This window comes from Branchiostoma floridae, chromosome 19 (assembly GCF_000003815.2).
Source record: "Branchiostoma floridae strain S238N-H82 chromosome 19, Bfl_VNyyK, whole genome shotgun sequence".
In the NCBI taxonomy this organism is placed as follows: Eukaryota; Metazoa; Chordata; class Leptocardii; order Amphioxiformes; family Branchiostomatidae; genus Branchiostoma; species Branchiostoma floridae.
In genome coordinates, this window is record NC_049997.1 from 8969820 (window position 1) to 8997773 (window position 27954).

Below are 27954 nucleotides of genomic sequence, written 5' to 3' on the forward strand. Positions count from 1 at the left end.
ACCACATAGAAGACTCGAGCTCATAGAAACATCGACGGCATGGTCCACAATGCCGGGTACGTATTACAAACAACAACGAGCATCATCTCGCAACTACGAGCAGACGACATGCCAAGCTACATGCGAATGCAGTAAATGAACAATCCTTACATATTATCCAACAACAATACTCCGTAGGAGCGTACCCTCCGTCCCGGAGTAATAACAATTATCCACCTCGGCGGCCTTTATTAGTTACAATATTCATTCCTCATCCCTGACGTTTAACAATGGAATGACCCTTTTCAGTCATAGAGTTTTTGCCAATTTGCGATTAAAGTGTTTCTAAAACGACACATAGCGATACATATCTGTACTGTATGAATGACCCATACCATATCAAATGTGTTAACAAGACTTCAGAGACCTCATACCTCCTTGAAATATTAGTGTTGTAATGTTTGATATATATGCATATACACACACATACATGCACACACACACTTGCACACACAGTACCTCATTTCTCTTTGATGTAACAATGATATTTACCAGCCTAACAGACCGACCAGAATTGAACGACTTTTACCCGCATACAAGCAAATAGTACTCTTACAGCCAGGAGTGTGAAATGTTATAGTAAGTTAAGGTGGGCTCCCACTGCACTCGCGTCACGCTTGCGTCGCTTCGGGGTTCGACAACGCAGACGTGACCCCGCGGCACCTAGAGGTGGCGCGAGCGAACCTAGAGGTGACACAAGCAAGTACGATGGTTTTTTTGGAAGTTAAAATATAACGCAAGTGGCAACTGACCCAAGAGTGACACAACAGTGACCCAAGAGTAACACAACAGTGACACAATAGTGACGCCAACATGTCTTCAACAGTATCAAGGTTATATTTTGTCTATTTTGCACCAACTATCAAAAGTAAACATCACTTTATTATTGAAAAGCTATTTTGGATACATTTTGGATATCATTTTACAGCGGTTTTCCAGTTACAGTGACACAACAGTGACGCCAACATGCCACGGTTATATTTTGTCTATTTCCTATTAAAACGTAGGAAATATCAAGATTTTTCATTTGTGAAACATGAAAATTAACACACACCATTACACATACTTGTTGCAAAACACATAAGCGATGGAGTCAAATCTGGTATATGGTTCGTGTCCATTCATTTGGGTTACTTCTTTTACTGTAAAAGTCTTTCAAGGTTATCATATAACATAAGTAACATTCATAAGCATAAGCATCATCACAAGGGAAATTATTTCTTTATAAATCTCATTTTAAGGCATTTTCATCATTTTACAGTGATTTTTCATACATTGACAACGCTGCCGATAACCTGTCCATTTAGTCTAGAAACGCAACAGTGACGCATGTCAGTGGGAGCGCTACAGAAGATCGGCGAAAATAACACAACAGTGACACAATGAACGAACCCCGAAGCGACGCAAGCGTGACGCGAGTTCAGTGGGAGCCCACCTTTACCTATTCAGCGAAGAAAATTTACTAGAAATGGCTGTCGTGCAGGGCTAAGATTAGAATCGTGTAATGCAACACGTGTGTGTAGGATTTATTGTGCTTGCTCTTTTACTTCAAGCGCACCCTCTTTTTAAGATCACTACATCCAAGACCCCACAGGTGTAGATGTTGACTTTAGTGATTAAACACCAGCGACAAGTGACAAAACAATACAAATGCATCAATCACTGAATATTATTTTTTAAGCTAATCCTTGTTAACCAATCAACATGTATGTTGTCATACAAGCTCCAACAGTAACGAACAACGCCCTTGATGTTTTAACCGTGTAAAATTTGTGACAGACCTATGGGGTCCTTATTGACTAAGTTCCGCCCCACCACCCCTGTAGAATCCCCGCACCTTACCTGTCACGTGACCGCCGTACCCTGAACTGGTAGAACTGGTTTTCTGCTGACCCGTTGTGGGAGGGGACCTGTGAGCAGACAACAACATAAAAATAACTCTCTAACAAAACTTCACAACAAGAATGAAGACATTGAGCATCTTCAAGGTACGTCTTTAACTTTTCACGTTGCTTTTGATTGTTCTTGCTCCTGCCAACATTGTCAGTTACAGAAGTAGGTGGAATTAGTTGGCCAAAGAGTAGTTTGCAAGCAGGAGAATGTCTCGTCATCAGTACAATAACCTTGTCCTTTCTCTGGCCACATTACTATTCATGATCATGTAAATGTTTCTGCCCAATGTTGGTTAAATTCTACATAAATACAGCCCTCAAAGAGCCTAGTACAGACATTTCAACGACAAATGCTACATACAGGGACAAATGGTAAGCTTGGAGTGAGGTGCAGGGACCCGTGTCCTTTTTTTTTTTTGGTAACCTAAACACTCGGGGAAACTTTTCTACCCTATTCTGTACAACTTATAGATAGAAATACAGAACTTGAAAAGTCTACCAGAGGCAATTTAACTCGTTACAAGCCGCCAGTAGGGACAGAGGGTAGGGTTGCGGGAGGTGGGTTTAGGCGACCCGCCATATTACCTATGGTCTAACACACCTGTTAATTTAGGACCCCATACAACATTTATATGACTTGTAGGTGATTCACTTTTTTCAAATTTACGATTCGTGTTCTTAATCTTTGCCAGTGAAACGTACGTACTTGTAACTAGACCACGGAAAGCTTCCTTCTTTACAGAAAGAACATATTTTCCCAGGTATGAAATCAATGCAGGTTTTCTTTTAACCTGTAAATTCAAACACACACTGCGATTAATTATTAACTTTTCTGTCATAAATAGTATGCAGAATGTAGTATGAAGTTTTTACATATTTTGAAATAACATTGATGGGAAGTTAGCAGCATGATTTTGCCGGTGGACACATCACGCAATACTTCGAGAGACAAGCGGCTAGCGCCCCAAGGCATATACATGTACAAAATTATGCAGGCCCTCGCCGTGTGCATTGTTACCGTGGGAAAAAAAGAAACAATCAAGGTCATTACGTAAGCTAAAAGACGTAAGATAAATATGTAACAATCAACCAGGAGTCGCTATCGACCAAAAAAAGCATAGCTTCTTACGATTTTTGGCCAGTAGATCTCGCGCGATGGAAACCAAAATCTAGGAACACGGTCGCGAATGTGGACGCCTGACAGCACCCGACCCGTACACCGTGAATTGTTTACTGTATAAGCAAGGCGCTTTCATAATGTCACGAGTACCGAGAAAAGGGGATGCATGAGGGTCTGTTTTTTCAACAAACTTGACATTTAGTTCATGTCCTTGCTATGTCTTAGTGACAAAGACGATCAAAATGGGGCTGCCAAAATGGGGTTTAATGAAATATTATCAACTCTCACATCCTGACACGTACGTTTCAATTCCTTCCAAGCCAATTGTTTAGACCATGACCCTGTCTTACTCTACAGTGAGCTTTAACAAAGGCATTAGCTATAAGTACGGTAGCTAAGATGTTACATAAGTGGTCCACCCCCCCCCCCCCCACCCCCCTGTCTGGTACATGACAACTGGAACAACGTAAACTAAAATATGCTGTAAATCAAAGCCTTAAAAAGAACCCCGTTAAACAACATGTTTTGGTGTTGAAAATTGATTAGATCTCATTTCAAAATTACAATCAAGACGACGATTGACAAATGTAAGTGGTGTAAAACGTGTGTTATGACATTTGCACTGTTTGGGGAATTCACCCATAGTTAAAACCCAATGCGTATTGAACAAATATCAATGCAAGTTTATAGTGGTCATGCTAACGCTGCAATATCTTTATTCAACCTTTGAAGTTGTTGACGTGAGAAAATCGGGTTACATAACACTAATTGTGTTCATGATAGGTCCGTCCATGACACATGGTGGTTATAATTAGTGCAGGTCAGGTGTCGATAATGTGACCTTTGATAATCAGCACCAACTATCAGCCTCCATAGCAGGTTCTCTGGGCTTTTTCTCTTTTCTTTTTTTTTGCTCATTATACACTTTTGCTGGCATTTTCTTTTTGTCCTGGGTGGCTTGTACCGGCAGTACCGGAAGAAAAATACTAACTGTGACTGGTCTATGGGAGTATCTTTACCGTGAATTTTAAAGGTGTAGAAATGGGTAACTGACTTTAATTGATAAGGTAAAAGGCGGTGTCAGGAGTAGGCTAGCCTGGTATCCAGCCGTATTATAGATCCTGAGTCTCTTCTTTCCTCTGCGGAGAGGACAGAAGAGACTCGGAAGCTACAATACGGCTGCATACCAGCCTAGGAGAGGGAGGGGCTCCGCCTTCTAATACCATGTCCTAGACACATCTTACATCCTCCAAACAGGTTATGTAACTGCCTTTTTAAAAATAAATCTTCAAATCAGGTTGTTGAAGGAAATACATATATTATATTTCCTTGCGCAGGTGACGATTGAGAGTAACCTAACGTCCAGAAGTTGAGGCCTACGTGAATTCGCGATGGTGGCCCACGATGAACACGAGTTCGACAAGCGGCACATGGCACCGCTGGGCCTGAGCCCCGAGGCCAAATACTCCATCATAGCCGCCTGTGCCACGTTTGCCGTGGTCGTCTTCATCTTCGTCATCTGTAAGTGGGCCCGGGACTGGAGGTTCAGCAACTGCTGCGGCAGAGAGATACGTAAGAAATGGTTCATTACCTACGGGGGGCACCTAGCGGAATCAAAGGGGCTTTGTACCTTGTATACTTATATCTAACCTATGATGTTGTCATTTGACAAACATCTCGACATGTTTGAACACTATAAACAACTTTTAGCTTTAACATTTTAACACTTGTTGCTGAATACACAGCAAGCTTTTCCCTATTGAAACGCAACCATATTTTCAATTTTGCAGTTGGAACAACGCTTTTGTCCAACCTACGTGAATAAGCTTTTTGTATGTGTTTCTCAAAACATGTTACATGTAATTGGAAGGAAAGATAATGGATAAATAGCTGATTTAAAGAAAGTAATGACTTGGAAGTGGGACGAATTGAAATTTTGATGGCGCAACCTGGCTTTTGACTCAGGTTGCCGCCTGGTCAACCTAGCTGAGAAAAGTATTTCGAGCACAAATTTTAAGATCCATCTTGACGATACGTTGTTGAAAGTAGCCTGCAACTACTTTGTGTAACACAAACTCTGCTGTCCAGGGCTGTAACTGGCCCCTCCTTTGCCCTTTTAAGTGGCCGGCGGATGTTGGGCGGTTTGCTATAAGCGAGATTAAATCAGGCTAGCCTGCAACAGAGCATAATTCTTTTAATTCACTACTTTGATTTTCTTGCAGAAACCCCCACAGACAGCGATATTGACGAAAAGGAGCATGGTTGGTCGTCCCACATCGTCTGGGGCGAACCTGCAACTTCCGACTACGAGTCTGACGCCAACGGTCACAACAAGCCCAGAAATGTGTCCCCGTCATTCATGCCGTATCACCCGCAGGTATAGGAACTCTATTTGTTTGTTTGTTCGTTTGTTTTTGCCTATATAATAGTATGTATCTCATGATGACTTGTTGTTGTTGTTGTCTTGCTACTACGTATTGTGAATACACATGTGCCGTTTTCTGTATTGCAATGCCAAAAGTTCAATAAAAATTCGGACGGTGACAAAAGTTAAGACAAAGTAATAATATCTGTCTTAAAATCTGTGTTTCTTCTCTGTACTCCAATTGAAATATGTGCTGGGTTCTTTCATGTGAAAGGGTTAGGGATAAACAAGTCAACTAGCCCTATTGTCCAGGGCAAGTGAAAGTGCTGTTCGGGCAAGTGTATGTCCTACCCCACTTGTCCGATCGGGCAAGTAAGATTTTCCATTGATTGAGTGCAATTTTGTTATACTTGTTACTTTTTACAGTCATGACATCAAGCAATTGTCTACAGAGAATTCCATTGCTAGAAGTGAAAATGCATATACTAGTAACAGTGACATTTGAATTTTGGGCAAGTGAAAAATTGGTTCGGGCAAGTACATTTTTTATGTGCTTGCCCGATAGGACAAGTGGATCTTAGAAAACTTGTTCAACCCTGAAGGGTTTGATTTAATTTGTCCTTAACATTAACGGTCGCAGATTGAGAACTCCACTTTCCAACTTCTTTTTACGACATATAATCATTTTTGTTTATTTTCTCTTTTTCTTGTCCACAGGCGCGTTTGGACTACAACCAACTGATAGAAGATGACCTCGACATTCCAAAGAGCTTAGACAGTGGGATTTTATCCATACGTCCAGTAAACGAACAGTCAGTACAACTTACATCCGCGCCCCCGTCTCCTGAATACAGAGCGAAGCTGCGTTTCACCCTACATGCGCTGGACCTACTGTTCATCACCATCCACGAGATCAAAGACCTCCCGCCTAGAATGGACGAACCCGTGAACACTTACGTCAAAGCTAGCCTGTCCCTAACAGAAGAGGCCAAGAGAAACGCAGAACAGTACAGCAAAGACTTGAGTAGGATACACAGACTGAGGTGGCAAACGGCTATCCAGAAGAAGAGCCTGAACCCTGTGTACGAGGAGCGGTTTGAAGCGGAAGTGCGTGAGGACGAGATTTGGAAGTTCATGCTCAACGTGGAAGTGTTCGAGTACGACAAGTTCTCGCGAGACTACAGCATCGGGGTTCTACACTTTCCTCTGAGGGGCTTGAGGCTGGGAGATGGGCGGACGTTCTGGCAGGATCTCAAGCCAGCTAAGCAAGTGAGTTGATGCAGGCCTAACATATGTTTTTGTTCGTACTTTCTATTGATTGTACGCTATCTGTATCACTTTGCAAGCCCGTTTGCTCAAAGTATGATAGTAGATAGCCCCAATATTTGAAGATAAATCTCATGTTCTAATTGAAATATGTAAAATATTAGATTCTCAAGAATACCAACTGTAAAAATGTATAAGTAGTTTCGTTGATACTTCGAGGCCGTGAGTTGTTATATACTGTGTTAAGGTCACAGTATTTGAAGGTATACCCCAACTCTCTCCTTTTATCGCCTTTTACTTCACCAACCGTAGTCACGTTTTGCACCTGGCTACAGTGAGAAAAGTCATGTTAAGCGCCATGAACCCAACGCCCAGCCAGTAACCGAAAATCAAAAATCGAATGTGACCTCAAGGTTCTCGTGTCCACTACAATAGTTTAATTCTTGATTTGCTAACTGTTTAGTAACTATAGTCACATGTCAAGAAATACTTATAGGACTTATAAGGGCCTCTAAACGATGTAAACTGTATCCGTGAGTCTGTTATGTACTTTGTCTGACCATTGCCTCTTCCCTCATGACCTCAATGAAAAGCGGCCTGCATGCCAATTTGAGCTTTCATGAATAAATAAAGGTTCAAACAAACGAACAAAAACATGTGAATGCATCTGTCCTTAGTGCTGAACACGACTGACATAACGCTATATAAAACAACCTCTACACTTGTGTTTCACAGGACAGCCTTGGAGAGATCCTGTTCACCTTGAACTACCTCCCCACGGCGGAGAAACTGACTGTCGTCGTCATCAAGGTCAAGGATATGGTGACGGGAAAAGCGACATCTAAATGTAAGTCTCATGGATTTGTTAAGTTAACTAAACTACATGTGTAGAAATGCTAGCTAGCTGATGCCAGGGATTTGTATCTTTGCTGAGTAGTTGTAATGGTCTCCTATTTGAAAAAGATTCACGCTGAATCTCGCTCTTTTGAGATCTCGCGAGAACGCATGAAAACGAGGCTTTATCTGTCCCTGTTGCATTGAATTGTCCGACATATCACTTCAACTTGAAGTTCAAGTTAAACAAGAATTAAACTGTTCATATATTCTATTGAAAAACTGGATGAAGCTACATTCTATCATGATAGCTAGTATCATCCATCATTTAAATTGGGTCTTAGTTTTTTCGTCACAAATCAATAAATACTTTTTCACCTTCTTGCAGCAATGTTCGTGAAGGTCTGCTTAGTTCAACATCATAAACAAGTCAAGAAGAAGACGAGACTCCACAAGATAGCCCCGGAGATAGTCCTTAATGATAGCATTTCATTTGACCTACCACATGAACACTTGGATGATGTCCGCGCCATTTTGTTCTTGTGTATCCCACAATACACATCTAGATCCGGGTCAATAAGGTATGACGTGTTAGGTCAGGTGATGGTTGGTTCCGGTTGCAGAGGTCCCGGCCAGGAGCACTGGATACAGATGACGCGGTCGCCAAGGCGACCAGTCGCAAGATGGCATCTGGTCACGTGAGCCACGATGACATATTATCATACAATACAATCATTATAAGGATGACATCCGGGATCCGGGCACGGGTATGCATTTTCTGTCGTTTCCTAAGAAAGTTAGCGACCATATCCTAAACCATTCAAAATGCTGCAAAAAAAGAGGAAATTTCTGCTGTAAGTTACACAAAAATAACGAAAAACGTAACCTTTTTCATGCGTCACTTGAGTGAAGCCACTTGAGTGACGTCTTCCAAAGTCGAACAAGCGGTGAGAGATGAAAAACACAGACTTCATTGTTAGATATACCATTTTCTTCTTGTGAGGTCATTGATTTTTTGTTCTTGGCTATTTAGATTTCATAATGAAGGCAACTTTTTTTTGCACACTCGCATCAGTTTTTGGGTGCCATGAGGATCGAACCAGCATAACCGAAACTTCAAACAAATTTTACTTGGTAAACTGTAATTGTAAAAATAAATGGAATGAAATTGTATTATATGTGTGACATGTGCAATGCTCTTAATGGTGAAAATTAAGGAAAATGACATAAGTGATAACAGTGAAGAAATAGATAGACGTATGCTCTGTATATAATCTTTTTGCTCAGTCGAAAATGTATAAATAACTAATAACAATGTACCGAGCAACAGAAAACTCGTTTCAGATGTTAAACAATAGATGGAAACTTGCAATTAAAGATGGTTATTGATATTGGAATACTGCTGTGTGTTTTTTTTTTTCTTTACCCTCTCAGCACTAAATAAAAGATCAAAGGGCTTGGATTGCATTTATCATTTCAAATTGGGAGGTAAAGTATTGTATGATGGATCTCTAGACGTCGTATTCCTAAAAATCAAGAACAGTAGGTTTGACAAGAGTGTGCTTGGTTACATGGAAATGCGCGAATTGCAATTTTGCACTACGTACATTCAGTTATGTGAAGGACGTTTTAGAGCACGGTAATAATGACTGACAAGTCTGCAGACGACAGTCTCTACACTGTCCCGCGCTTTCTTGCCTGTAGAGATTGCACAAGTCACCTGCCCATGGCCAAGACCCAAAGCATTCGCAAGATTATCAATTGCACATCTTGCATGGTCAGGCATACATGTATTAGGCAAAATGATCTATATAAATCAGTCACCGTGTATTGTACCCTCGTTTTAACATGTTGCTGATAACGTTATATGATCATTCCTACGATTCTCGGGTGACCTGCAGAAAATTAAAAACAACACTATAAGTAAAATACGTTTTCCCTCAGCCATAACGTTCCTACTGTGTGATATGATGTGTATAAACTGACCTTTTCGTTGAGGCGGACCTAGTTACAGGCGACTGTTGTATTGCATTTGGCTCATAATGCTCTACAATACAACAGTCGCCTGTGGCTAGGGCGGACCTATAAAGACTGTGTTCCGGATCATGTTTGGCAAAATGGCGGGAAACACTGGACATGTCATCGGGTAACATCATTGCGGCTACCTGCTACAATTCAAGATTGCCAAAAGGTCAGTTAGACTTTGTTTAATTATGCTTTGTATAAAAGTATCCTCCCTTCTGAAACAGAAACTTGTGACTTGCTAGCAGTCTCACAGCGACAGCTAGCGGAATTTTACCAAACTACAACTGAGTGTACTTGCCACTATGGTAATAGATACCTTCCCGCCATTCAGGTCAAAGGTTAGATAAACAGCAAGGGACGCTCCCTGACAGATCGAATGTCATCAAGTCGTTGGTAACAACAACTTCGTAACGTTTCCTTCCTCAACTTTGATTTTTGGCTTCATCTTCTCCTCATAAGAAGAGGAAAGGCTTCCGTTAAGGTTTCAGCCTTAGAATCTACGCCGCGTGAATTTTCTGGAAGAAACAGGAGCTCCTTGCAAGGATCTTGAAGTATGCAAGATAAGATGGCGGACCCAGGTTTTCCCGATTCCCACACGACAACGGCCACCACCACGACAACCACCACGACTACAAGCTCTTCCTCACCCTTCTGCGACATCGGCTACTTCTTGACGCTTCCAGGCATCTTGAAGATTCTTCAACTCGTGAGTATTTCTCCATTCCTTGCCTAGATAAATGTGAGGAAGAAACGCTTGTGTGTGTGTTCGTGTTTGCAAGGGGCACGCCTACTCACTAATACAACATCTGCAGACTTCATTTGCTCATTTAGCTTCTGGAATTTCGCGTTTGTGAACCATGTGTCAACAACTAGAAGGTTGATACTGAAAGCGTTTCTTCCTTGATAATCATTTCAAGGTAAAGTTCGGTATGAAGACTCTAACGTAAGACTGGCAATTGTGAAACTAAGATAGTGTCCGTTACTTTAGAGTTGGGCGGGGCGCGGTTGCTAGGTTTCACACTAGTCGTATTTCAGGCATAGTCTGTAAATAAACTGTCCCAATGATTTTCTGGATTTATAAGAAAGTAGCAAGAATCTATTACCCAAAGTTCAAATATGGCTTCTTCAACTGCCAAAAATAGTTTATAGGTCAATTAATTATTGATAGAATTATCTAATTCATAGTATAAAGCAGATAAAGGAACATGGGATGAAAACAACAAAACAGGACAGACTTTGACACAGTTTTGTGAATCATACTGTAATGTCAATTGGAACCATTTAATACTTGTTTATGCTACTAGTATGTAACATTAACTCTGCTATGTAATACTTGTCTATTAGTTATGTGACATTCTAAAAATCAACCCTTACAGGAAAATACAAATGTTAGAATATTCAAGATTTACAAAATTAAGCACAGATGGTTTAAGATGACATTACAGAAACCTTCCCCTTTCCCAGGCCTCAGTAAAAAGGGTGGAATAGTGAATGTGGGTGTGGTGTTCTTCCTTCAGGGCTACCTCCCTGTTTGGCATTCCTTATGAATGTGACATATCCCTGGCACTGGCTACTGTAAACCTGCTAACCTTTGCTTTCCAATTAATCTTGAAAAAAAGTCTGACAATCCTTATGAATCAAATTATTATCATGCCATAATTACAATAAATTATATATGATAAGCTCTCAATTCTATCATTAATTGCTAGTTTATTTGATTGATGAGTAAGTGTTTTGGCATTAGCCGATCCCTCCCCTGGGACTAGTAAAATGGTCTCTTCCGAATCTCGTTGGCTTGACAAACTATCCCCAGTATGTCCTGTCCAAGCTGACCTCCCCCGGCGTGATTAGCGGAAGGATTGTGCCACATAAACATCTTAAGTAACCGAGCCGCTGTTGTGAAACCTTAGATCAAGTGTTGGTCAATTACATTAGGGTAACATTTCACCAAAATACTTCTGGCAAAATCTGGTAGAAAACAGAAAGGTGTTGTTTTTTCCTGTTTCTTGGAAAGAGGAATTTGCGAGGAATGCCAGGACCGCAAAGGTCACTGTTGGCATAATGCCTGGTGATTGCACTGTTGGGCAATGGTTTATGGTGACCTTTAGGGCCTTTGCGGATGGTAACATTTCTTTGGCCGATGTGAATTTACACCCCCTTTTTTAGACATCCAACGTATATTTCATCATTTGTACTGCTTCAGTTCTATATTATGAAATACTAATTGTATATGTACATGGCAATTCATTTCTAACACAACTTGAAGTAATCCTTTGGTTTGATAAAATCTTTGCACAGAAGCCAAGAGATTTGAGAGGATTATATCGACTAGATCAGTATCATTGACTGTATACACAACAAATTGGTTCAAAACTATAGCTTGTAAGATGACAACTTGTTTGCAAGATATTTATGACAATAAATCAAATTTAAAAGTGCAACTAGTTCAATGCATTTAAGAATTGAAGAAATCTCACTTGATGACACCATGGACTCGGCATGGAGCATCTTGTCAACACTAATATGACCTGTCCTTAATTGCTATATAGTTGTACGGCAACTGCAGGTCTTACTTGTTGGGACAGACAAAAATTTCACCCAGTCCATGTATTAAAAAAATCAAAAGCTAATGGATGGCATGGATGCAAATTTTTTCTATAATAAGCTTAAAATGGCAAAAACCATTGGCAACAACACAGGCTTTCATAGTCTGTGTAACACAAACTCCGCTGTCCAGGGCTCTAACTGGCCCCTCCCCGCCGGCGGATGTTTGGCGGGCTGCTATAAGCGAGATTTAATCAGGCTAAGGCTTTCAAACAATGACTAGGATGAAAAATAATGTGAAACCGAAGCCAGCTGCTGTTAACAAGTGTTGACACCCCAGGCTGGTATGTGGTCAGGGTCAATGACCCCAATGGCACTGTTTCAAGTCTCTGTTGTATTGTATATCATCTGTACTGTAAATCCAAACGTTTGTAAAGGCCAAAAGTGACAATATTCTTATACACCTAGATCCCCCACCCCTCAATTAAAAAAGAATGTGTAACTTGTTTGTATCGAAAGCCAGAATGGCTGACATGTTTAACCCTGTTCCAAATGTCACTACTAGTACCTTTACCAGACTCTACAAAGACTGGCACCACACTGTGATGTGGTTGCATCGTACTTATTTGTAGGGAGTGCAACAGAATGTATCGTATAATGTTGTGTTCATGTCTGTAAGGATGATGATTATATCTATAGTTTCCAAATGTTGTGTCGAAAAAGATATTATATGCAACGGATAAAGTTCTGATACAACATTGACTAAACAGTAAACAGAAACTGTGATAAATTCTATGATAATTATTGTAATTCAAGAAATACAGTCAGTGTACTGTATATGCCTGGTATTGAGTATATATTGTTGATATCATAATGCATAAATGATGAATCATGCTGGTTAAGGGTTAAAATGTCACACAGTCTAGCTGTTGTTGACAGCTGACTTTGCCACAGATAATTAATAAATACAAACAATTGCCCAGCCTGGGACATTGCCTAGTCCCTCATACTAGTACAGTATGGTCATTACATTCTGGAAGTGGGACACTGTGCTAGGGAGGGGCAACTGGCCTCCATAGAATGATAGAAGATTAGTAACCCTAGAAAAACTGGTTCTTGTATTTCTACTGAAATTCCTTTCAATCTGCCTGGCATCCAAAATTACTATGATTTGAGACGATGAGTACTACTGGCAGTTGGTTCCTAAATTTCAAAGATTTGGTTAAAATCATAAAGTTTGTAATATCTCCAAGTTTGTACAGTAGATGCAGAGGAATAATGAAAAACATTTAGGGAATTTTCATAGGTAGGATTAGTTCGCAATTAAGTGGCTGTAAGAACAAAGCCCTTAAAAGTGCTGCAAATATTTGAGGATTTGCAGTAATGCAGACCACTGGAATGTAATCATTTGTATCTGTTGTGGATAAGTGCACAAAATTACACACTGTCAGGTGAAGTAGCTGGCAACCTACAATTTTGTAGGCAAAGAAAGAAAAAAAATGCTAGTAGGGATCTTCTTAACATTACACGATTTTTTTTACTTCATGTAAATAACAGAAGTTCACCGTCATCCACATTGGTAACCCATATCTGTTGTTTTTTAGGTATTTAGGGATATCTAGGCAACGGATAAATGTTGGTTTCAAATTGCAATATTTTCATAGCATTCCAGTCAGAAACAGCCATCTATGGACTTGATATCCCTAACTACTTCTATTTTATATACAACGGATAAAGGTTACCCCGCGGATAATGGTGAACTAGTGCTGTAGAAGTCAACTATGTTCTGCTACTGCAGTGATTAGACACTCTGCAATCAGACCTCGCACTATAGTAAATTCTAAGAACAAATGGTTGTTAAAACTGTCTTTGTCCTGGCAGTAGAATAAGTACTACTAGTATTGATTTTATCATACCAATTCTTCTAAGATTAAGAATGATGACACCCACATGTTTTACCATTTTTCTTTCCTCTCTAGTTCTTTGGCCTGATCACCTGGGCGTGCGTTGCGTCGTACCCGTACCGTTACTATGACTACGGCGGAGGTCAGCACTGGGTGATGTTTGTGGCGGTGACCTGCTGGGTCATCACCCTGCTGCTGGTGGTGCTGTACTCCACCTCACTCTACAAGCGCATCGGTCTACCCTGGCTCTTCCTGGTGAGGAACAACATTTTCGTTAGAAACTGTGTATTTTTGTGATTTTCTTTAGATTTGTCTTTTAAGTTGTATGTAATTTTTTTCTCTCAAGGATAAATGGAAATGTTTACATTAGTATGACCACCTCTAGATAAGGGTCAAGTTCTGTCAATGGTTCATACGTACATTTGGTAGTTTGCTTGGCTTTATGCTAAATTCAGACAGCAGTTGGACTTTTCGTTGAATGTACCAATTATGCTGTATGTCATATTTCAATGGTCTATCTATGAGTTACAAGGTATTTAGATAGCTGATTAGCATAATCAGCTGTTTTAATTCCTCATAAGTGGTAGCTGAAAACCGAAATTGTACAGCAACCTGTACAACTGCAAAAAGCCATTTTAGTCCTTAATAGAGCACGCAGGCTGCCAAACATGAGATTTTTAGATGAGTGTCTAAACCATTTTGAACCATTTCAGTTTGATTGTTTCTTTGAACCATCAATAATTAATGAGAAGCTCAAATCAGCCTGCAGGCCACTTTTCATTAATGTCATGATGGAGGTGAGGGTCAGATAGAATATAATTGTTACGTTTATTGCAAATGCTTGCCTGTGGGCTAATTGCAGGACATGAGAGATTTATACAAAGTAAAAAAAAACAATATCAAAGGTGTCTACTCTAGTCTAGGCTAACTATCATAAGATCCTGGGTTATTGGGTTCGATAGTGGAAGACGAAAGGATATAACAGAGATACAGATTACGTTGATTACTAATAAATCTATCAACAACTGTAGGAGCTGGTTTACGGTGCTGCAGCCACACTGCTGTACCTGATTGCCTTCGCTGTCCAGGCCGGCACCACCCACACCAGATACCAGATCCTGGGCTCCAATTGGTACAACACCTACGCGGCCGCAGCGGTAAGGACGTTTTTTTTAAACCTTGAGAATTTCTGTATTGTCTTGAATAAAGGAAGCACTTGTTAAACTTAAAAAACTCTAAAGGTGCTGCAAGCTTAAGCTGTTGCCAAAGACAGGTGAACAGAAGAGAGGTACCAACTTAAACACCTTTGTGGAGTGGGGAAAGTCAGTGGGGAAGTGCCTCTCCAATCCAAAGGGCACAATTTGGAACCAGGACCCCTGAGTTCTGGACAAAGCATCCTGAAGTGAAGAATGAAGGCAAGAAATATTGTGTAATGTTGCTTAACGTAAACTTATCCTACACTATAATTCATAACCTTGTGATTATCCTTCCCACAGGCCTTTGCCCTCTTCACCACGGTCTGCTACGCAGTTGACGCCTTCCTGGCGTTCCGTAACTGGCAGAGCGGCGGAACCAACGCGGCCGGGAGCACCGCAAACGCCTGAGCACGATCATCAGGACCCTACGGAGGTCCAGATATCGCCTTCCAAGTGCCTAATTTTTTCAAGAGGAATTTTCTTTTCAGGCAGTTGTAAAATTTGCTGTTAACTTAGACTTACCCAAGTTTGTATTTTTTTTGCAGTAGAAAACGTTTGTAAGTTTGTATTTTGTGCTTTTCTACAGTGGACATGTGCCTTGAAGTGAATTTAGCAAGAGAGAGAAAGGTTTTGATAGGAAAAATAAGAATTATAAAAACTGATAGGAATAATGATCATAATAATTCATAACTACAATTTCCCTACATCTGAAAAGGAATAACATTACATTTAAATGAAGTGCCTTTAAAATTAACTGCTTTTTTGTACATCACAGTTTTGTAAGAAAGAATTCTTAAGTACTAGTGTTGTCTTGATCACATAAACAAGACTTTGTCTAAGAAAGTTCCTTAAAACTTGAAGCCACATTTAAAGTTAGTGCACATAAATGCATGTCTTTCTTTTCATTATTAGGAGCTGAAGTTAACATCCCAATGTTCAAAATGTTACATTCATATTACTTGCCCATATGCACATTATATTTTCTCCCTATTTATATATATATATATTATTTTTACGTTTTCAAAAAAACAAGAAAAGCAACTCGGAGCTGACTTATATACAAAGTACATTTTGTCATATGTTGTAAAATTTAAACTTCAAGATTTTGGATTGCCTGTCATCAACTGAGTTTGAGGTTTGGAATGACAGCTAAAATTTTTCAATTTTTAGTTTCATGACATCTGAGGTATCAGTAAGTTTTTGTTGCAGTAAAATTGTATTTATTCATTTCACTTTTTTTGTTGTGGTTTATACTCATTTCAAGACACAGAATTCAAAGTATAAAAAGATGTAGTGCTGTCTAATTGTGTGAAGAGAAATTGTGACGTTTTTTCTCAATTTGTATGATGTGAATAATAAGATGACTTGAAAGCATTTTTGTGGGATGTGTTTGAATGGTGCTAGGAGTTCATGCATAAATCAACCTTGTAGTATTTCTCTCATTAAATGGACTCATACCATATCCTTGCAAACCTTAGTCTAAACCTAGAAATACAAAATAAATACATAAAAAGCAATATTTGACAGACATGCATCCACTGTCTCATTGGCTGAACCAATAGTTGTCATTCTATTATTGGATAAACAGCTTATTTTGATAGGATTGGTCATTGGTATGTTTCATATAGACTATAGTTTTTGCACAGTGCAGAATATTGTTGTGTAGTGCCCACTATTTTTGCATAGTATAAAATAGTTGTGCATAGTGCAGAATATTTGTGCATAGTGCAGAATATCTGTGCATAGTGCAGAATATTTTTTGCAAAGCGCAGAGTATTTTTGCATACTGCAGAGTATTTCTATACTTCTTGAATATACTGTATTACACTATTGCATGTGTATACCTCAGAACAGTTATACTACAACTTAACCTTTTTCAATTGGTGATCTAGTTATTACTAGATGGTGTAGGATAACTTGTTATGTAAACTTCTGAAAACTTTGACCAATAGTGATAATTGCTAGCCTCTAACTTGCCTTGTGTGCCTTGCATAGATTTGGGTGAAACTATTACTGTTGTTTGTAAGGCTAGTTTACCTTTATCTGTGGCATAACCTATATCCGTTGTTTTAAAAGCAGGGTATTTAGGGATATCATGTCGACCGACTTGACTTGATATCAAGTCCACAGACGGGGGTACAAAACAACAATATTCTAAATAGCCTGTTTTTAAAAGAACGGATATAACGCTGGTTCACCTTTATCCGAGGGTAACCTATATTCGTTGTTTATAAGAAAAAACATATTTTGGGATATGAAGTCGATGGACAGTAGTTTCGAATTGGAACATTTTAAAAATATTGCAAATTTGAAACCACAGTCCGCAGACTTAATACTTCTACATGTGCTGTTTTAAAAGACAACGGATAAAGGTCACCCACGGATAAAGGTGAACTAGCGTTAGATTACCCCGGTGGATAAAGGTGAACTAGCATTAACTAATTATAAGACTACTTCACGGAGTAGAGAGTGTATTTTTACATGTTGTACCTGGCCTAGGGGTCTGGTTGTGGTGCCATTTTGTATGAGGTTTGTGGTTCTAACAATAAATACTTTGTTTATACAAACATGGGACTCCTTTTGTTTCTTCATTAATCAATCTCTCTCTATATATCCCTCTCTCTCTCTCTCTCATTTTCCCTCTTTCTGCATAAAGGGTATCCTGTGAGCATTTCAGCTCATAATCAGAAAAAATCTTGTTACCTTGAATCGCTTATTAATGAACATATACATTTGTACCGTATACCCCACCCACCCCCGTGAAAAAAAAATCAATAAATATTTCGTTTTTTGTGATTACACACACACACACACACACACACACACACACAAAAGTGACTTAGTCCGAAACACACTTTCCTCTGGGAAATTTAGCAAACCATCTTTTTCGAGTTTAAGAGGAGGCTGACATCTCAATCTGTACACTTCAAATACTGTACATGATCATCACTACATGTATTTCATGTAGCAGTACAATAGAGACACCTAGCGGATTGTTGATACATCGCAATACATCTGGTCACATTAACGTTATATACATGCACATGTATTTGACTTGAAATGTACTATAACCAAGGCATAACAAGTTTTCACTGCTGGACACATACTTGTAACAAAATGAAACAACGCCGTGTACAATTACTTACTTTTTCCCACAAGCGGTTGATGTAAAGCAAACGCCCACGACATTATGGGAAATTCTATCCGGTCTTCAAACAACAATAACGGTGTTCTTCAACGTTAACTGAATGTCATGCACATTTTAAAGTGGGCGTATTTCTGAAACTATGATGTCACCCAAGGTATAATGCACTCAACCCCAGTCTGACCTTATACCTTACATTCTTGTACATAAACTGCCTGAGACGGAGACCATTTTAATATGGACAAATAAACTGCCCCTACGACTCCTGCTATAGCTAGCTATGGGACTGGCTACATACAGTAGATAGATGTGATAGACTGAAATAAATGGACAATCAAAAAATGTTAGCACAGACGAAATATTACAGAAGATATTTATGTGACCATTGGAAAGACATTGTCGCTATAGTCTTGTAGATCTCAAAGCTCCCCTGCGAATAACTAAAAAAAAGATGCAAAATGCTGCCCACAGTTACGCCCAAACCTGTCGATCCGTAACAAGTATATCCATTTTAACTTTAGGGGAGAACATTGAGTTGATGTATAACAAACCTCATTGTATATTCCTGTAAATCCTGATACAAAGCACGTTAGGTCATTTACTACCATAGAACAATCTGAACAAAATCAGAACGTGTGATTCGTGTTCTTCTTAAGTCAGACTAATAAAAAAAAGAAGTCAGACAATTCCTAACCTACATATTAGAGTGGTTCGTTCCGTATATGTTTAACTCCCTCGAGTGTACCTTCCGCGTTGTCTCGCCAAGTGTCGTCTGTTTCAGAGTTTGCCTTCCTGTCACCAGAGTTTGCCTCAAAAGTCAACAAAACTATGGGTGACGTCAACAACACAGAAGCGGTGGCCGTGGACGCCACGCCAGCCTACGCTCCGACAACCACCACAGCTAGCATGGTTTCTGCGCCTGCTATCAACGTGGAATACATCCAGAGTTTGTCTGGAATCTTAAAAATTCTACAGCTGGTACGTACGTCTACAAATGTAGTTCTTTTGTGTTAACTCCTTGACTATATATTTTCAAACACACAAATAACGACATAGGTATATATCGTAGGTACAGCATTGAAATTACGTGTTTTGAGTTGTTAATGTTTATTTTACACGGATTCTTTAACGTGAAAACGTGTATTGTATGCAGATATTTAGTATGCCCTTAGGCGGTTAACTGGAAGAACAACTTTAAAGACTGTCAGCTGCAGGTTTTCCCGGGGTCATAGGTTAGAATGTTCGTACTGGCGAATTCCAAGAGATTTTAGACACCACTTTATGACAATCTTACCACTGTATTGCTGGAAAGCAATCTAAGCATTCAGCAATAGGACATTGAAATTATTGTGGTAGACAAAAACTGCTTCGGCGATAGGTGACACTCCGCGCTCTAGTGACGTTGTGTATATAGAATCGTTTGACTGGTACACAAAAGGGCCACGGATAAAGTTGATAAGTCAACTAACCAACAAAGACGACGTAAAAAAAACAAATAAGATATTCTAAGAAGAGTGTTAACATGTTGTGTTTCTACGGGTACTTCTGTCTAGGTCTCGTGGGGTTTGTGCATGTATAGATTGCATCTCCTGTACACATATGTCAGTAAATATCACACCTGTCACAAACTGGTAACAAGTTCGGAAGTTTTCTAGCTTCAATCTGTGAATTATCACGGCAAGTGTCATATATATATGATATAGGAAATGAAAAGGCCCCCATAGCGCTGGTATAGCTGATAGTCACTACACTGCGATTTACTACCATAGACCACGCCTCTTGCAAACGGGGCAGTGCATTTATGCTTTCGGACGCCGAGGGCGCTTTAATACGCGAAGGCCCGCTGTGGTAACGTTATATCCTGAGTCTTTGCACGATATAAAAACAAGGCCCTGTGATATGATCGCTTGTGGCGAAGGCTACTAGTTTTGGCAGATGTGAATCTCTCCACTGTATGGAGACTATGATCATGCCAGGTATCAAGTTTTCACTTATGATACACTCTATCTATATTTTTCCTTTTTTTCTTTAATTTCCAGTTCCTAGGTTTCATCGCTTGGGTATGTATCGCAGCATCAGGTTACTGTTGCGGGGAAGAATTCGTCATGTTCGTGGAAGTGACCGCCTGGCTGACTACCATCCTACTGCTGGTCGTACACCTACTGATGCTGCAGACCAAGGCGCCCATGTCCGCCCTGCCCTGGCCATTCATTGTAAGTCAACGTCAAATTGTACCTTTATCATGAACTAGACCTTCAGATCAGGGTGACCTAGCCTATAGCCATGGCAAAACGAAACCCTTTACGCTGATTGGTCAATATCGTAAACTCAGGATAGAGCACCTAGGGAGGCACAAATAAGGTATAAAAGGAGGAGTGGTCCGATCTCTGTCATTCTTGAGACAGACAAACTTAAGTCGAAACCGGTCGAATACCGTCGTCTCTGAGCTGTCATTTTCCCAAGCTACGAATGATGTGTACCTATGTCTTGTCGTCGACATCTTTTTCCGTCACATTCACAGGCCGTGCTACCACGCTGTTAAGAATGAATGTTTTCCGTGGTGCTGTGTACGGTTGATACATTTGTAACTGTACAGCGCATACTTTAGAACCAAAAGAGTAGTCAGATTTAATTTAGGTGCTCAATATGCCAAACTAACTTGGCAAATTTTAGCCCCCTAGTGGCGGAATATCTTGATATATTCTCTTAATCTGACATTGCTACTGTTTTGTTAGTCTTGCCATAGTGAAACGCTAGTTCGCCTTTATCCACGGAATAACCTTTATCCGTTGTTTTTCAAAACGGTACTTAGGGATGTCATATATTTACGGACGGTGGAAATATTGGAATTTGAAAGCACCTTCGTAAAGTTTGATATCCCAAAATGCCTACTTCTGGCGGATTTCGGTTACATAGAAATCTTTAACACGCAAAAGTACAGTGACTTTCGTAAGGTCTATAACAACTACTTCAAGTACAACTAAACAGACATATATGGATATCTATATATTAATAAATCAACATATTGGGTCTTATAAGGACGTTGACAATACTTGACTATAAATACCGTATTTGTTCTCTATCTGACAGGAGTTCTGCTATCACGCGGGAGTGACCCTGATGTACTTCATCGCTGCCTGTGTGGTGGCCGCCACTACCGGCAACAGGTCCACGCTCTGGGCAGCGTGGTACAACAGCACCTACAGCGCCGCTTCGGTAGGGGTTTGTCTGTCTGTCTGTCTGTCTGTTTTCTGCTACTATCTACATCTACCACTACCAGCTGGCTTTCTGTTCTTTGTCTATCTGTTTTCTTAGTCTATCCGTCAGCTATATATATCTTTCTGCTATCTGTCTGTCTATCTTTCTGTATTTCCAATACCGCGTTATAGTCTTCTACTGTGTAACACTTGTGTGTCTTTTAGGTCCATTTTGAAAGATATGCTATCTTCAGTCCCTACTTGCATGGAGCGCTTTTTGTATCCTGTCAAATTTGCAAATAGATAAAATGTTCTTTTTCATTGCAGGCGTTCAGCTTCTTCACGACCATCGCGTACGGTATTGACACCTACCTGTCCTTCCAGGCCTGGCGGGAAGAGCCCCCGGTCAACCGCAATTTTACCCCGGACCCTCCCGCCCAGCCTGCCGCAGTGTAGTCACCTAATCTCCAAGCATATCCTACGGTAGCATAAGATAGTATCAAAAGATACCAGAGGAGTGAAGCCGGCCTAGGAGTGAGTTTGGCTACTGGAGTGGCTGATGACTCCGTTAGGCCAGCTGTACTCCTTAGCCCAGCTTTGATACTATCTTATGCCACTGGTAAATTTGCATGAAGATTAGTCATTCATAGAGGATGATATAGTATATGTATCCATCTAAGTATGCCTTACGATACACATTCCAAAATACACATCCTAGATAAGTAAATTGCTATCTGTGAGCATATTATCATTATGCCTTTGGTAATGCAGCAATTGGATACATTTGATCAGTAAATGATTTCATGAATTGTTTGACTTTTGTATCATCCGTACAACTTTTTAAAATTGTTAAATTTTTCTAAAGAACTGTAGATGCACGGGTAGCTTTTGTACGTCTGATTTGTTTTATAAGTATTGGCTGAATTGAGCTCTAAGAAGACAATATCGTTAGCGGTGTGGGGGGGGGGGAATAGATTGAATAAAGATATGTTAACGAATTGTAGAATTACTAATTGCAATCTTAATGGTGACTTGGGAGCTCAAAACGCTCAGAGGAAATAATTTTAAAAGCCTGTATGGACAACAGATGTGCACTTGTTGACAGTACAGTATGTAAAATGTTTACACCAAGACATAGTGGTACTAATAGCAGATAGATTGTTAAGTCAAGTTTGCATCATTTGTGTAGTCTTAATCTCTTGGTATGTTTTGTTGCTATATTGCTGTATATGCGGGTGTTTGATTGTTAGAATTTTATAGTTACTGTAATGCTATTTAACATTTCATCTCGAACATGTAACGTTAGAGATAAAATATTGTTTCAAAGTTAGTAAATTAAAGATAACTAGTTGGTATACGAGGTCAACATTGTTAATTATCAACAATGGTTGATTTGTGTATGCGTCTTTAATATTAAGACAATAAGTGACGTCAGCAACTTTTATGAATTCGAGCACAATAGGATGGGGTAGTGGTTAAAGTAAGTGTATTTATTTGTCGACACTTTTAACTTGTTTTCTAAAACAACTTTCTAAACAAATAATTGAACTACCAAGGAGGTTAAAAAGGGACTACCAAGTAAGTCGACTCCTTACTCCAAGACGTACGTGTATAGCTAGAGACCAGTATGCATCTTTCTGAAATGACGATATCTTGTCTCGCATTTCCTACTACTTGCAATTAAAATGTTTTATTGTGTATCCTATGTTCTATTATCTTGTAAATTGAGAATACGTAAAACATATTAAATCTAGGACCATTATATGAGACACTATATGCATTCGCTCTTACGTATACATATACCCAAGCCCCTTGATATACCGTAACATCCACTCTGAGATCAGAACAGCTTTTGCTAAAGTCTACATACTTTGCACCACTACCCACGAAGTCGTGTACCTAGCTTTATATGTTTACGTATACCTTGTCTTTCAAGTGCGGAAGTTTTGTTTTGTGTTTATTCCATGAACACAGTTGGTCACCACCCTGCCATTATTAGGTGTGACATCATCTACACGTGGACTACCAAGTATTGTGTACATGTGGTGAAGGCGTGGCTTTGAAAAACGTTCTATCGGCCTTTCGGCGATTCACATTTTAATAGCTCAGAATACCCATGTTTACAATACTTACACGCTATATCGGCATTCAGGACGAGCACTATAGATATAGACTAGTACTTAAGGTACTACACATGTATAACAGCAACATACCATTGCTTACACTAGTATTTCGTTCAGAATAGCTCTATACTACCCTCTGACCCCTTACTAAACGCTTCCCTTGTTTCAGTCACATGCATGTTTGTTTTGGACAATACCATCTTATTCTAAGGGAATGGAAATTTATAAATTGCAAGCAACAATTGCGCTAGAATTGCTATTCTGTATGAAACTGAATTGAATATAGAGTAAAGATAAATTGTGTACGTACAACTTGTTTAAATTGTTGTAATTTATGCTTTAAAATGTAAAAATAAGGTAGTTTAGAGCATAATTTTCCCCGTTTAGGGACAAGAGTGGACCAGACCGTAAACAATACCACTTCACGAAGCCGTAGGCGGGTCTGTTTGTACGCACCCCGGGTTAAACTTTGACAAGTGGGTTCTCTACACACAAAGCACCTTGTAACGGCTAGAACTCATTTCTTACAGCGTTAAGAACTACCTTCACGACAACAGAAAACATGGAGGATCCAGCCTTTCCTGACTCGGTGGACTCCATGCCGCCTGCTGGGACGGCACCACCCAAAACTACAACAGGTGGCGGGTCTATGGTCAGCTTTAACGTAGACTACATCAAGACTATACCTGGTATACTCAAGGTGTGCGAACTGGTGAGTGTGATACGTGTGTTGTTTGGCGTCCATTTTGAAAGCGTGTCTCAAAATGGTGGAGGTAGAAACGTTATTAGGTGTAACAGCCCCCTAGGGATTTAAAATGGTCGTCACTTCCCTTCCAGTACAACTAGTAATATGACCCTGTGTCGTACATGGAAGAGGCGTGGTTTAAATTCCAAACGATTTCAGTCAGTAGAAACGAAATGTACTACTGACAAATGAGTGAAGGTGTTGTTGAAACTGTGCTAAACAGTTAACGTTATACCTGTCGACCATACCGATCCTACTTACCATTTGCCTAGCAGCAGCTCAACACCATGTAGTCGTAATTACACATGTAATTACGTCATCACAATGGCGACCCGGACGCTAAAAATTGGGAAGTTTCAGTCAGACGAGGGGAGGGGGGCGTGAAGTTACTCTTGTTGGTGACTAATTTATTTCTCAGTGCACTATGCTTAGGAACTCATATATTGATATAAGAAAAGGCCAACTCAATGAGAGGCTTAAATCTTGAAAAAGGCCTATAACATGTTTGCAGTAAGCAAACAACGTCATTTTATGTTCCTTACATCCGAGTTTAGAATAAGAATCCACCTTGTTAGCTGAGCTCACTACGCTCTAATTCCACTATACATTTAGTATTTGCTTCGGATTCCCACACAGACAATTAAAACGAACACAGAGGGTCCAATTCGCTGTTTTATTCGTACCAGAGGGAAAATGTTGTTGTCATTTATTTCAGGTCACTAGTTCGAGATCAAAACGTTAGCGGGGCCCGTTCATGTCATAGTTTCTTTTTTAGATCGACTGTCTTAAAGATACATATTTCATATTTTGGTCTCGAAATCTTGACTGCATTTCGGAAAAATTTCCCTGTGTGTGTTTTCTTTATTTTTACCCAGCTTTCGGACGATTTATATATGGTGTCATATATTAACTTGCGTTCTGAGGTCATTGACCTCAATTAACTTGATGCCCATTACAATCCCTAAATCAAACACGTTAAAGTGAATTAACAATGTTTGCACAAATATGTTCTACAAAATTTACGTAAATGAAAAATCACATTTTCCATTTGTTTTCGAGCAGCCCCAAGCGTCATGCTCGGGTGAAAATATCTTTTTTCTTGATTTCTAGTAAAATATTAAAGTTCAGTAAGTGTCAAAGCTAGATAAAGCTACTACGTTTATGTCCATGTATGTTCGTACTCCAAATCAGAATGTATGTAGTTAGGGCTGGGTATCGGTACAGCGTACCGGTACAAAACCGGTTTTTCTTATTGGACCGGTCCAGAAAAACCGGACCTGAAAACATTAGGTGGACCGGATGTTGGACCGATTAGAAAATTAACATATCATTTTATCAGGCATTCACACGTTTTGGCGCTTGCAGTTGGAAGAAAATGACAAGAGTGAAGTAGAGTAGAGTTTATAGTAATTTCTACCAAAGTTTACAGTCAATCGTACAGGTGCAGTTATCGTTGTAGTATTTTAAAACGCAAGTGTAAGTCTAATACTCCCCCAAACAGATTTCTTTGTAGTGAAATGGACCATTGGTATATATGAGTCATACTGAATCAGGTCCAGGTTCAGGTCCGGACCTGGACCTGATCCTCTGGACCTGAACCGGACCTGGACCTGAATTTTCTGTACCGGTACCCAGCCCTATATGTAGTATTTAACGGAAGGGAAACTTATTGTTTTTGCTACGCTTCTTCCTCCTCTTCCTCTTCTCCAAACAAATAAGGTCAACGACCTGCACCAGACGGCTGTCGCCATATATGGGTATTGGTAAAGTAGCAGACATCCTGCGGTGTTCGATAACATGATGTAGCAAGTGGCAGGACAGAGCTGGAAAGGCTGGTCACATCACCGCGTTATATACATTGTATATGAATATGTTTGAGTAATAATGACCAGGGCAGTAATGTGTTAGATAAGCATTACCATGCCGAAGATAAGCATTATGAAGTCGCTTGCAAATGTTGCCATTCTAGTGTAATCTGTTATTATTTCATTCTCTTCTCAGTTTTTCGGACTGATCACGTGGTCATGTGTGGCGTCCTACCCCTACCAGTACTACCTGAACGGAATAGGGGCGGGGCAGCACTGGGTGATGTTCGTTGCCGTGACAACCTGGCTCATCACCCTCATCCTCTTCGTCATGTTCATCCTGTCCGTCCCCTCGAACGTACCGGTCCTGTCAGGTCTACCCTGGCCTTTCATGGTACGTTCGTTGTTATTGTTTGTTTGTGTGAAGAGAGAGAAAGAAAGAAACAAACAAACAAAGGTCGTGTCAGGCCTACCCTGGCCTTTCATGGTACGTTCGTTATTATTGCTTTTGTTTGTTTGTGTGAAGAGAGAGAAAGATAGAAAGAAACAAAGAAAGAAAGAAAGAAAGAGAAAAAAAGAAAGGGAGAGAAAGAAAGAAAAACAAGAGAAAAGAACACAAGATATAGAGAAAACAAGACAAGAAGGAAAACAAAGATATAAAGAAAACAAGGAAGATGAAATGAGGACGAAGAGATAAAAAGAGAGAGAAACAAGAAAAAGGCCGGAAAGAGTACAGAAAGGACACCCTTTAGATATATCAATGGATTTGTCGCAATACGATAAATAACGTTGGATACAAACGGTTGGTTTAGTGATAACTCCGTATGACAAAGCCGGTAGAACATACCATTGTCCCATTTTTTCCTGCAGGAGATGGCGTATAACGGTGGTGCGTCTGTCCTGTACTTCCTGGCGGCGTGTGTGCAAGCGGGAACCACCGCCACACGATGGGTGTACCTCCCTGGCTACACAACATACGCAGCTGCCGCTGTGAGTATGAAAAGAACGGATCAGGAGTCATCAATTTAACGTGCAAACAAATGCACGAACTTCCCCATCAGATTGCATGGCACTGATACTTTCTATTCAATACCTCAATGAAAATAGTGACTTCGATATTGTGTGCTTGTTTCTTTGTCTTCGTGTATGTAAGAAGTTATCTGAATATTGTAAAGTAACAGGATTTGAGGCGGATGATTGAGTAAACGGAGATTGGCAAGATAGGAAGGTTCGATCGCCCAAATGTTGCATGGATATAAACAAAGGATTAGCAAAAGTTCACAACAATAAATTCACAAAAAGCTCTTGATTTTTCAAGGAGGCATAGGATATAGAAATTCTTGTACTTGTGTTGTGATTCTTCATATTTCCCTACATATTCATTTTCATATTTTTCCCTCTCTAGGCCTTTGCTTTCTTCACCACGATCGCCTACGTCGCAGACGCCTTCTTCGCGTTCCAGGCATGGCGCAGTCAGGGCGGCGGGCCTGCAGCAGGAGCGGGCGCACAGCCGTAGACAAACATCGCCTGGGGAACCCATTCTCTTACGCAGTTTTACACAATAGCCTGGCCGGGTACCATCCGGGAAAGTAGTTCGCTGCGGCGTTTATCATACACTATCTCTCTCTGACATTTATTACACACTATATACAGTCACTTCTCTGCTATTCCGTCTTGGAACTATTGTTGAGAATCGTCCAAATTTTGGACGAGGGTACTGATTGGTCCCTAGTCTCCCTACACATGAGCGAATT

At 40.0% G+C, this 27954-nt stretch overlaps 4 protein-coding genes across 5 annotated transcripts; all 4 read left to right on the forward strand.

Annotated features, from left to right (window-relative positions):
- The first annotated feature begins 1898 nt into the window (after window positions 1-1898).
- On the forward strand, window positions 1899-8913 carry LOC118406424 (synaptotagmin-1-like). Of its 2 annotated transcripts, none has more exons than XM_035806473.1 (6): window positions 1899-2027; window positions 4389-4623; window positions 5274-5428; window positions 6134-6685; window positions 7418-7529; window positions 7905-8913. In XM_035806473.1, exons 2-6 carry the CDS (start codon window positions 4443-4445, stop codon window positions 8216-8218), a joined length of 1314 nt encoding a protein of 437 aa, XP_035662366.1. In that variant the 5' UTR covers window positions 1899-2027; window positions 4389-4442; the 3' UTR covers window positions 8219-8913. The 2 variants fall into 2 exon arrangements, with proteins under 2 accessions (XP_035662366.1, XP_035662367.1); XM_035806474.1 differs by having other exon boundaries at window positions 5274-5421; window positions 6127-6685.
- A 951-nt stretch (window positions 8914-9864) lies between these two features.
- Window positions 9865-17752, forward strand: LOC118406440 (plasmolipin-like). Its single transcript, XM_035806493.1, has 4 exons — window positions 9865-10247; window positions 14065-14244; window positions 15021-15146; window positions 15486-17752. The coding sequence occupies exons 1-4, from the start codon at window positions 10095-10097 to the stop codon at window positions 15591-15593; spliced, it is 567 nt and encodes a 188-aa protein (XP_035662386.1). The 5' UTR covers window positions 9865-10094; the 3' UTR covers window positions 15594-17752.
- Window positions 17753-19052: 1300 nt separating this feature from the next.
- On the forward strand, window positions 19053-23232 carry LOC118406438 (MARVEL domain-containing protein 1-like). The gene is made up of 4 exons (XM_035806492.1): window positions 19053-19308; window positions 20370-20543; window positions 21421-21546; window positions 21855-23232. Exons 1-4 carry the CDS (start codon window positions 19159-19161, stop codon window positions 21981-21983), a joined length of 579 nt encoding a protein of 192 aa, XP_035662385.1. The 5' UTR covers window positions 19053-19158; the 3' UTR covers window positions 21984-23232.
- An 820-nt stretch (window positions 23233-24052) lies between these two features.
- Window positions 24053-27883, forward strand: LOC118406437 (MARVEL domain-containing protein 1-like). Its single transcript, XM_035806491.1, has 4 exons — window positions 24053-24362; window positions 26397-26594; window positions 27071-27190; window positions 27606-27883. Exons 1-4 carry the CDS (start codon window positions 24213-24215, stop codon window positions 27714-27716), a joined length of 579 nt encoding a protein of 192 aa, XP_035662384.1. The 5' UTR covers window positions 24053-24212; the 3' UTR covers window positions 27717-27883.
- The last annotated feature ends 71 nt before the right edge of the window (window positions 27884-27954 follow it).